The sequence below is a fragment of the Microtus oregoni genome, unplaced genomic scaffold (genome assembly GCF_018167655.1).
Source record: "Microtus oregoni isolate MIOR12 unplaced genomic scaffold, Mior012 000002F_ref0000024, whole genome shotgun sequence".
In the NCBI taxonomy this organism is placed as follows: Eukaryota; Metazoa; Chordata; class Mammalia; order Rodentia; family Cricetidae; genus Microtus; species Microtus oregoni.
The window spans coordinates 10733658-10746150 of record NW_024543061.1 but is presented as its reverse complement, the minus strand read 5'-3'; the positions used below and the strand labels follow the sequence as shown (position 1 = coordinate 10746150).

Genomic DNA, 12493 nt, shown 5'->3' with positions numbered 1-12493 from the left:
TTTTTATCAGAAACAGCGTATAGTGGCAATAGTCAGGATCAATACAGTTCCCAGGATACAATGAAATTTTCAAGCAATATCAGGTATACAATGTTAATATCTAAGACCAACTGTCCTGTTGAGATTCCATGCTTCCTTGACTTCTTTTTTTTTTTTCACTTTTAATCATAGCCCAAGGAATCTATTGCACCAGGACTGAAACTTGATTTGTTGTAAAAGCACAAACTAAGGACTGTCTGTTTTTTTTCTATTATGCACAAAAGAGCATGGGAACTTTATCCTTTTAGTCTCTATGTTCTCCGTTTACATACTGTGAAAACACAAAGACAGGAGCCTTTGAATTTGTAAAACCCATGTCTCCATGCGTTCAATCGGAATAAGCAGCAGTCAATGACGGAAAATCACAATATGAGTCACTGCAGCTGTCCCAAAAAAGTACAAAGTTTGTCTTAGTTAGAGGTCACAGCACAAATTGTTAGACATTGACTTTGGCAGTTTCTCATCTGTCATATTCTTGACCTTGATATCCAGAACTTCCTTATTAAACATACAGCTTGTCTCTCTGTTATGATGGGGTAAGCAGTTTACAAAAGAGATCTGAATATGCTCATTAGAAATAATTAAAAATTTTGCACATAAAAAGTAGATGTATAAAATTATATAATAAATATAAAATAAATGTGAAATTCATATACTTAAATGTATATTTAATTTTCAATAATACTCTTGTCTTAATGCTAAAATCTCAGTGTCAGTTAACTACTTTGCTTTGGATATCAAGCACTTGAGTTATATTGTAATTCCTTGATAAATGACAGACATTTTTGAGAGATTATCACCATGCATAGAGTAGACTGACCCGGAATTTGTACCTTAGGCTGACCTCAAATTCAGAGTTCTGCTCTTTATGTCTCTCCCTTTCTGGGATTACAGACATGATCTCTACTAATTGCCATGATAGTTTACTCTTTCATTTTTCTGTTTCTTACACTTTACACAAAATAATGGGTTTGTAATTTATTTCTTATATGCACTTTCAGAGTTCACAAGTCTAAATCCAGTCATGGTATTGATTTCTGTTAGTGCTATAGATTTTCATTCATACTCAAACATTATTGTCTTAGGATGGCAACCATCTCTGATGTTGTGGTCTATTGGTTTCTGGAAAATTAATACTTGATTTAGCATGGATTTACCCCTTGCTACAGAGGTTTTTGCTTGTTACTATGTCAATATTACCATTTTATCCAGTTTTATTACTGCTAATTTAAAGATTACTTCAGAATATGAGTTTTTGGGATGAACTTTATTGGCAGTGTTGATCTACAGCCATAACCACTTGAAGAAATCTAGTTTGTTTTGTTGCACTCCCTCTTTCCCAAATTCAGTGTCCTCTTTCAGTTCCCTGAAATTGTGTGAAGGATACTTTTTAGTTTCTGCTGGGTTTGCCTTTGCTTTGAGATTAAAGCTCTCATTCTAATCTTAAATTATTGTTCCCCAGAATTTCTATAGAGTGGATTCTGAGCTGCTTTGAATCCCTGTTCCTTGTGTAGCTAAGAAACTGGAGCTCATTGTTCATTGTCTTCAGTATAAGAGTAAATTTACAGATGGGAAATAAACAAATTTGGCCTCAATACACACTTTCTCTACCTTTCCTATTTTCTTATCTCCACTCCTTCTTTTTTCTAGCTTATATTTTCTTACTCTAGGTTTCTTTTGCTGATGTGAATTTTTATTTTATTATATACCTAGTACTGTTAATATGAGGTAAATTTCCAAACATTGCTGTAAAAGCAAACTGACTTAAATATGTAAGGCATTTTAGCCTAAAGTTGATATTAGAACACCTCATTGACATCTGCTGTGAAAGCAGTATGTTGATCTCTTTCAAGGATTGCTCACACTACCCACGACTGTATTTTTGCCTGCTGATTGACACCAGTCACTCACATACACTGTCCAGGCATTTCTTTATGTATTTGATTACTGCTTTGCATGAGAAACTCCAGCCAATCCCAGCTGCTCAGAATGTATAAAGCAGGCCTTTTTGGAAAGAACTGAGTTACATCAAACAAGCACGGGGAACAATATGGAGTCACAGACCCAAATACTCATGTCCCTGCTGCTCTGGGTGTCTGGTGAGAAATTTAAATGTATTATAATCTTTTTGGAGTCACTTCTTTGTATAAAAGAAATTTACAATATGCACTGGGACACTATTTCTTACACTACTGTAAAATATATACACTCTGATAATATGACATTATGAGGCTATAAAATGACAAATTTCATCTGTATTAAATTCTGTGTTTTTTTAAATTACTTATGATCATTTGTTTTTCTGATTGCAGGTGCCTGTGCAGATATCACAATGACCCAGTCTCCATCGTCCTTGGCTGTGTCAGTAGGAGAGAAGATCACTATCAGCTGCAGGGCCAGTCAGAGTCTTTACAACAGTAACAGCAAGAAGAACTACTTGAACTGGTACCAGCAGAAACCAGGGCAGTCTCCTAAAATACTAATCTACTGGGCATCCACTCGGAAAACTGGGGTTCCTGATCGCTTCACAGGCAGTGGATCTGAGACAGATTTCACTCTCACCATCAGCAGTGTCCAGGCTGAAGACTTGGCAGATTATTACTGCCAGCAGTGGTATAGCACTCCTCCCACAGTACTTCAGCCTCCACCAAAAACCTCTTCTGAGAGTCTCACCATCTGCCTTCATCATGCACAGCCCTGTTCCTTTACACTTCCCACTTCTGCCTTAGAGTCAGTGTTTCTGAAACTCTGATGAAAATGTTTACAGAGCTCAGCAAACTGTAATGGGTTCAATGACTCTTTTGTTGTTGGTATGAAAGTTTTATACAAAACTGCAAAGGAGAACTAAGTTACCACAAGCTCTGTTTCTTGAATATATGAGGTATTTAGCTTTTTATACTTCTGGGGTTCCAGTGTCAATCAGTAGACTCTATGGGCTGAAGTGATGATGACTACAAGCTGTATTTCTTTTTGGAAGCTCTAGGGAAAATTGTTCCCTACATTTATAGATTTTAGAAGACTTCTTACTTCCTTACTGGCGTCCAGTTCTTCTGTTTTTTTTTTTCTTTAACATTTTATTGTGTTCTAGTCAGTTGAGTACCTTTCTCTGTGACCATGAGAGTGTACATTTGTGTGTCTGTCTGTATGTGTGTGTATATTTCTAGGTGTACATCTGACAGGTATAGATATGGAGATTAGAGGACAGCCTGGACTTGATCTTATCTTTGTCATTTGGGTTCTGGGACTCAAATTTAAGTTTGATATCAGGCTTGCTGTCAAGTGTCTTTGTCATGTGAGTCATCTTGTTGCTCCTTAAAATCTTTTATTAATTTAAATTTACTTTACATAATTTTCTTAAATGCAAGATTTTTCCAGTATGTCATATATTTTGAACATATGTACTTAATCTTCCCCATTTCTCCTTCCCTTTCCTGCAATCTTTTCTTACAGAGTATCTTCTAATTTTCACTCTGTCTATCATATTATATGCACTCCAATGCCCACACATCCGTGCTCATACACACATGCCCACAGACGCACACCCACATACATACCTATGTACACAGAGATACACATATATCACACATACATGCACACACACACACTGTTTATTCTTTATTCCTTTTATCTTTGACCGTGTGTAATCTTTTATATTACATTTTCTTTCTAGTTACTCTTTCTCCTTTTTCTCCCAAATCTATGTACATTTTTTAAACATACTGATACTTGTTTTGAGATCTTCTATGTCTAAATATGTCCTATTGTGTTTCTGAAATCCTGTCTGTTTAGAGAGCTTTTAAAACGCAAACCTGCAGCCTGACTAGTACTACAGCTACTTTTCCTATTGGTTGTGCCCAGTGAGCATAACCGAGGCATGTTCATTGCCTCTGTAAGCCTTGTAACCTGCCTCAGTTCCAAGTATGCAGTAGGTCTATGTCACATTCTTATGCAGTTTGCAACATGTTGCTCATAAAGCCCATTTAAATGCTTGGTCTCCTGAAAGAGCCAGAGTTATTGAATGGCCCAGGAAGCTGCTATTTTGAAGAACTATGGTTTTTGGTTTTCATTTTTTTTTCTTCCACCTTTGAATCAGAAAGAACTATCTTAATGGAGCTGCAGCATCCTGCCAACAAACAGAGCCCATCTGAAAAAAGAAATGTGACTAACCTATGTTTTGTAGTGTCTAGAATTCTTTTCCAAGCCCTATCAGGTTTTATGTTGATTTAGCTAGGACATGCTGGAGTTCCAGTTTGTAGTAAGGAAATAAGAAAGCACCACAGAATTCAGTAAAAGAGAAATAACAATTTTCCTAGAGCTTCCAAGCATTGCCATCACCTTTACTTCTGTCCATAGAGTCTTATGATTTACAATAAAATTCCATAAGTATAAAAAAAATTCCTCATATTCAAACAAAAGAACTTCTGTTAAAGTGTTACAAAAAGAATATAAAAATAATACTGTGTTCTTTTTTTTACATTTTCATTTAAAGGCTTTTTCATAACTAAAGACATAAGAGACATTGAACCCATTATTTTTTGGGGAAAGATCCTCAAACATTTTCAACACTGTTTGAACACACCAGCCTCAAGAAGCAGGGGGAAGTGTGCAGGTCCAAGGCTGTGTAGTGTAGGCAGCTGTTGAGAATCTCAGAGAGGTTTTTGTTCAAGGCTGAAGCACTGTGGGAGGATTACTGCGACCCTGCTGACAATAATAATCTGCCAGGTCTTCAGCCTGGACATTGCTGATGGTGAGAGTGAAATCTGTTCCAGATCCACTGCCTGTGAAGCGATCAGGAACCCCAGTGTACCGATTGGATGCATCATAGATCAGTAGTTTAGGAGCCTGCCCTGGTTTCTGCTGGTACCAAGTCAAGTAGTTGTAGCTACCAACTAAAAGACTCTGACTCGACTTGCAGCTGATGGTGACCTTTTCTCCTGCTGACACAGCCAGGGAGGGTGGAGACTGGGTCATCACAATATCTGCACAGGCACCTGCAATCAGCAATAGAAAATGATGATGCATAATATAAAAAAACAATATAGTAGCAGTAGAAATTTGTCATTTTATATCTTTGTAATATGGCATTGTCAGAGAAGCATTGAGTAAGATGTATTGTTTCATAGCAAACATTGTGAATATCTTATATATAAGAAGTGACTCTAGTAGAGGATAATACTTTAGAATTTCTCACCAGAAACCCAGAACAACAGGACCATGAGAACCTGGGTTTGAGACACCATGTTGCTCCCTCTGCCTGTCTGATGTTCTCACTGAGAAGGTTTCACTAAATTTCACTAAATTTTAGGTGGTTGGTTTGAGCTGGCGGGGCTCATGCAAAGCAGTTAGCAAATTCATAAGGAAATGAATGTGCAGTGTGTGTGAGTACCGGGTGTCCATCAACAGGCAAATATAACATCATTGGAAGTGTGAGCAATCACTGAATGCTATCATCTTACAGTGCTCAAACAGAAATCAATTAGACACTTAGACACTCTAGTATCAGCTTTGTGTCAATATCCACAACATTTTAAAATCAGTTGCAGAAATGATAGGAAAGCTGTCTAAAATTAACATTACAATAGAAATGTTAAAATATGTTCAAAATATCACAAGATAAACTTATAGTAAAAATGCAATAAAAGAGAGAAATGGTGGAGAGAGGAAAATAAGAAAGAAAGATAGACAATTAAGGTTGATTTTGTTCATTTCTTTCTATATATAACCACAATTACATAGCGAACATGAAGAATGCCACCGACATTGTAGTCTAATTTCTTTACTAAAAAAAAAAAAAAAAAAAAAAAAAAGACCAAGTTTCATTTTGTGTAAATCCTAAAGAACATTAAGATTGAGATGAGAGAATATTAAATCTGAAGGCAAGGGTACAACCTGCAGAAACAAACAAGTGTCATCTGCACAATTAAGGGAACTGAAACAAGATGATAAATTGTGGTAAATAAAGAGGAAGAAACAAACAATTTTTTTTCAAAAAGTCATTGATGTAGACCAATACTTACCAAGAGTGTTTATTCTATAAATTATCTTATAATTGCGTTTTATAAGATAATTTACGAATTAGAGTGTTGAAAGTGGCTGAAAATGTTCTTGCTAAAATAGTGAACACTAAAAAAATTACCGCAGAAGGAAACACTGACATCATAAATGAAGCAAAAATTTTATAAAGATCTATAGACCACAGTACCAGAGATCAACACTATACAAAAAGTACGTTTGAGTATGAATGAAAATCAGAAGCAATTAACAGAAATTACAGAACTTATGAGGACTTTCAGTTAGTGAACTCTTAAATAATATATAAGAAGTAAATCATAAACCTAGTATCATGTGTAAAATACAAGAAGTAGAAAAAATGAATAAATAAAGCATCATGGCAAGAAGTTTAGATTCACATCCTTAATCTCAGAAGTGGAGAGACATACACAGGGGATTACATATTTGAGGGTAGCCTGTAGTACAAGTTCTAGGCCACTCTAATCTGTGCATGGAGACAACCTATCAAAATATGTGTTAATAATCATGAGTTTACAAGGCATTCTAGGCATTTAATTTCTAAACCAAGTAGATATCTGACATTAATATTTTGTCATTAAGCCAACAGTATTATTTACAATTAAGTATACATTTAAGTAACATGAATTTCTCATTTACTTGCATTAAGTATATAATTTTATACATCTATTTTTTTTTTTTTTGGTTTTTCGAGACAGGGTTTCTCCGTGGCTTTGGAGCCTGTCCTGGAACTAGCTCTGTAGACCAGGCTGGTCTCGAACTCACAGAGATCCGCCTGCCTCTGCCTCCCGAGTGCTGGGATTAAAGGCGTGCGCCACCATCGCCCGGCTAAATCTAATTTTTATATACAAAATATTAAACTATTTCTTATAACCATATTCAGATCTCTTTGTCAACTTGTAACACCATGATAAAACAGAGATAAGCAGCATGTGTATTAATGAAATTCCTGATCTCAACATAAAAAACATGACAGATGAGTAACTCTGCTCCAGTCAGTGTCTAAGAATATGACAGATGAGTAACTGCCCCAATCAATATTTAACAAATTGTGCTGTGCTCTGGATTTTTGCAGAACACTGTACATTGCTTTTTGATAACTGCAATCAGATCACATTGTGGATTCATGTCATTTACTTCTGATTATTCAAATAGAACACACGGAGACAGGGCCATACAAATCCTAAGGCTATTGCAGTTAAACATGCATTTTCACAGTATGTAAGGGGAGATCATGGAGAGAAAAAGGACAAAAGTTTCATGTTCTTTTATGCATAGTAGAAAAATCCAGAAAATCTTTAGTTACTGCTTTTCCCACAAATCCAGTTTCCACTCTTGTGCATTGGATTCCTTGGGCTGTGATTAAAAGTGAACTAACTACAAATATACTGGTTGCCAACAACAAAGATTATTTTGCTCCCAGCTTTGGAGCCAGAAAGTCTGATATTGATGACCTTGATCTCATGAGACACAGAATACTCTTCCATGGACCCCACTAAGATGAAGGCCTAGGGAAGTCATATTTCACTCTCCAAAATCGTCATATTGGGGGATGAGGATGTTGTTATTTATTATGGTGTAAAAGTCATGTAATATTGACAAAGAGTGTTATAGCCTAAAATGAAAACCTCCCTACTTAGATGGTCTAAACGTTATCACATGTAACTCATGGTCAGATATCACAGATAATTGCCTGAAATTGTGTGAAAAGACGAACAAAACCACAAGAAGTTACAGCTGAGTTCTGTGCCCCTTGGGAAACACAGCTTCACCAAGGCAAAGACTTACTAGTACTTTCAGCTCTACCAACCTCATCATGACAATATGGAGAAAAAGAATAAACATTATCCGAACTCTTTTAAATATATAGATAAGACTGGAGGTAATGAAAGCTCCTGAATATCAATAGCTTATGCTCTACTGAAGTTGGTTAATGATTCTAGATGATCTTTTGTGTCTTTTAGTTTCTTCCCATTTTGGCATTGAGATAGCCACCAAAGCAAACACATAAAAATCACTCAATTTCAATGAAGCATTAAAAGGAAATCAAGAAAGTTACTATAAATGATAATAAAACACACAGGAAGAGCAAGCACTATATGCAGCTGGAGGGACTGCAAGCTGAGACACAGTCACTGTGCACTTCAGTATGGAGATGCCTCAAGAAAAGAGGAAATTACCATATGATTTAGTTACTCCTGCATTATGCACTTTTTAGAACAAAGGTAATTAAACTTAAAAGAGATATACTTCTATAGCCATGTTTGTTGCTGCACTATTCACCATAGAAAAAAATTTAATCAATGTAGTGTCTGTTACACAGCTGAATGGATAGAAAAAGATACATATGTGCAAAGAAATTTATTCAGCTATAATAAAAATAAAAATCACGTTAATGTACTATTTTTTCTCTGTGGCTCAATATATAAATTTGTTTCAGAAAAGACTTACTGTGTTTTTGAATATAAAACTTGTTTTTCTGTGTTTGGGGATAACGTTCAACCAACTTCTTGTGGTTCAGGCTGAAGTATAGTAATCTTGAGATCGTCTATACCCTTGAGGATTTCCTTACTACATGTCCATCAGTAAATGTGACAGCCATGGGCCAAGGTGGATCAGGCTTCTAATCCTGACACATGAATAATTGAGTCAAGACATTTATAAAGTCACTGTAATCATGCAAACATTTGAGATGAAATTAAAAAAAAAAAGATCATACCAACAACTTTGCTGGTCATACAGTGAGATGTTTTTGAGTATCCAGAACAGAATGCAGACTTGCCAACATCCTGAATAACCTGTGAGGGACTGAGAGGAATAACCAGAAACACTGTGGTCAGATTTTAGGTGTTGAGCTCATATGTGACTTTGTGACTACTTCTTGTGCAACACAAGGAAAGTCATAAAATGCAGTTTCACTATCCTCAGCTAGGACTGTCATCTTGGAAAAACTCAAAGATGTTCATCAGAAGATGTTACTAAGGATCATTTTGTTGAGCTTTCTCACTACGCATGGAAAGGATATAAAAGTCCAAAGAAGGTTCATGAGTAGGTAGAAGTTTCTTTGAAGTAAAGTCTCCACTATAGAAGCTTGCACTCCTGGATCTTTAAAGTTTCTGTCCCTGTAATGGGAGAATAACTAGAATATAAAATAGATCCTAGGTGTGGTGTCATGTAATTTGTCAGGCATGGTGAAGAGGCTGATGGGTTACAACTTTGGTGTGACGATACACGAAGTAGTATCCAGTTCAGCTAGGATATATACTAAGACTTTATATTACTCCCCCTAAGAAGATAGTAAAAATTGAAGAAGGTAAAAAGAAAATGTGACCACATTGTAGACGATATTAAAAAGAAAGGTGTGAGAAATGGATAAGAATAAAGAAGAGCTAAGTAGTCTAAGACTGTAGATAAGTATCTGTGATGGACACAGAAATACTGATCAGAAGCTAAGCAGTAAATCAGCTGCAGGAGGTTTGCTTGTGTGATCTGTTGAAGAGGTACTTTTGAAATCTTAAGCAAATAGAAGTGGAAATTTGACATTAGGATGGAGATGTCAACTTGTGTCTGCAAGACAACTAACAGTCTTCAATATTCAATATCTTATTTTGAACGACCTTGGAATATTTCCTGTACATTTTAAATGATTATCTAGCCAATCTATTGAAACTAAAAATTGTGCTTTAGAAGTAGTAGCAGTGGGATCATTATTACGAAAGAAGATGGAGCCGGGCAGTGGTGGCGCACGCCTTTAATACCAGCACTCTAGAGGCAGAGGCAGGCGGATCTCTGGGAGTTTGAGGCCAGCCTGGTCTAGAAGAGGTAGAACCAGGTCAGGAACCAAAAAGCTACGGAAAAACCCTGTCTCAAAAAATAAAAAAAAAGAAAGAAAGAAAGAAAGAAGACTGAAAAAAACTGAAAAGGACCCATGGTCAGACAAACACACATATTAGTTTAAGAAATCTGTTTCACATCTTTACGCTTTTTATGAATAATCTTTCTAAAATCACAGAGTGGAGATGTGGGTAAAGTCCCAGCTCAGAGACTGCACTTCAGTGAGCAGCAACCTAAGGAGGTTTTTGTTTAGCCCTGGAGCACTGTGGGCGGGGTCTTATAACTCTGCTTACAATAATAGGATGCATCAGATTATTATTGTCAGCAAAGTAACAGCACTCCTCCCACAGTGCTTCAGCCTTGAACAAAAACTTCTCTGAGATTCTCAACAGCTGCCTACCCTACATAGCCTTGGACCTGCACACTTCCCCCTGCTTCTTGAGGCTGGTGTGTTCAAACAGTGGTGAAAGATTTTGAGGATCCCAGAAAAAATAATGGGTTCAATGTCTCTTATGTCTATAGTTATGAAAAAGCCTTTAAATGAAAATGTAAAAAAAGAACACAGTATTATCTTTATATTCCTTCTGTAACACTTTAAGAGAAGCTCTGTTGTTTGAATATGAGGCAGTTTGGAGAGAACTATGTCCAAATTCCCTAAATGAGTTTGCTTACATTTAAAGGTGGATATGCCATAGAGATTTGCATTGGTATGGATCTTGGTTTACTGATGCAAGTTTAAGATCAAATTTGCTATATGTATATTTCTTCTCTTGATTAATGTATTGTGTTTGTTCAGAAAATTTAAAAATGTCATACTACCACCAAACTTTCTCCTACAGGAATTTTAATGCAGAGAGATGATATTATTTTGAAATGGATCTTTTTACCACATAAACCGAGTAAGAAACTGAAAACTTATGTGGAAAAAGTCTCTGAGTTAATTATAAAAGGCAAGCTGAGACTTCGTCAACTAGCAGGCATAGACCCAGCAGAAATTATAGTGCCTTTCACTGCTGATGAACTAAAGAAATTATGGGAAGATAATGAACCATGGCAAAGAGCTTGTGCTAATTTTTTGGGAGACATTAATAACAACTATCCAAAAAGCAAGAGGCTTAACTTCATAAAGAGAACTTCTTGTATTCTTCCTCATATCGTCCGTGATGCTCCAATAACTGGAGCCCGTACATTCTATACTGATGCCAATAAATCAGGGAAGGCAGGTTACAAATCAGAAGACTTGGGTAAGGTGGAACAAAGTCCGTATAATTCTGTCCAGAAGGCGGAATTATATGCCATTCTTATGGTGCTAAGGGATTTTAATGAACCTATTAATATAGTTATTGATTCACAATACACAGAAAGAGTTATTTTACATATTGAAACTGCTGAATTTATACCTGATGATACAGAACTAACCTCATTGTTTCTCCAGGTTCAAGATTTGATCAGGAACAGGCTTTGCCCTATGTTCATAACACACATCCAATCCAATACGGGTCTGCCAGGTCCTCTAGCACAAGGTAATGCAGAAATTGCTCAATTATAGATTGGTAGTGTGCTACAAGCCTCTGAATTTCATAAAAAACATCATGTTAATAGCAAAGGTTTGAAGAAAGAGTTTTCAATTGCATGGCAACAAGCTAAGGAGACTGTAAAGAAATGCCCTACTTGCTCTTTCTATAACCAAATGCCACTGCCTGCAGGGACTAATCCAAAGGGCACCCAAAGGAATGAAATCTGGCAGATGGATGTGTTCCACTTTGTAGAATTTGGCAAATTAAAATATGTTCATCACACCATTGACACTTATTCAGGCTTTCAGTGGGCAACTGCTTTAAGTTCAGAAAAAGCTGATTCAGTAATCACTCATTTATTAGAAGTCATGGCTATCATGGGTGTACCTACACAAATAAAGACGGATAATGGTCCTGCTTATATCTCTAGGAAATTGAAACAGTTTTTTTGATTATTACAATATCAAGCCTGTTACAGGTATACCATACAATCCTACAGGTCAAGCAGTCATAGAAAGATCAAATCGAACTATAAAGGGTATGTTGAACAAACAGAAAGGGGTGGAAAACACACCCAGATATAGGTTACATAATGCTTTGTTAACCTTGAATTTTCTCAACGCTAATGAGAAGGGAACAACGGCTGCAGAAAGACATTGGATAATGGAAAAGTCTACTGAACTAAATCAACCAGTTTATTTCAAGGATGTGCTGACCTCACAATGGAAGCCAGGAGATGTGCTATGTTGGGGACGGGGTTTTGCTCTTATCTCCACAGGTGAGGAAAAATTGTGGATACCATCAAAATTAATAAAGGTTCGGTTTGAAGAAGAGAAGCCACTTGGAAAAGATAAATAACAATTATTTTATAAGGATGGCGAGCATACTGATGGTAAGAAATACAGATAGGTTGGAGGCAGGGTTCTTTTCTTATCTCCACAGGAAAATACTCATCTTTAAAGAAATTGAGGGACCCTGAATATTTAATTACTGATGGATGGACACATTTTGTAAGTATTAATTTATATATATATATATATATATATATATATATGTCTTATTAAACATTTCTT

At 36.2% G+C, this 12493-nt stretch overlaps 2 gene segments (V, D, J or C); one reads left to right on the top strand and one right to left on the bottom strand.

Moving 5' to 3' along the window:
* The first annotated feature begins 2084 nt into the window (after positions 1 to 2084).
* Positions 2085 to 2791, top strand: LOC121433299. The segment is given in 2 exon segments: positions 2085 to 2138; positions 2352 to 2791. Coding segments are annotated over 2 exon segments (489 nt in total).
* Positions 2792 to 4701: 1910 nt separating this feature from the next.
* On the bottom strand, positions 4702 to 5279 carry LOC121433289. The segment is given in 2 exon segments: positions 4702 to 5030; positions 5231 to 5279. Coding segments are annotated over 2 exon segments (378 nt in total).
* Positions 5280 to 12493: the final 7214 nt, after the last annotated feature.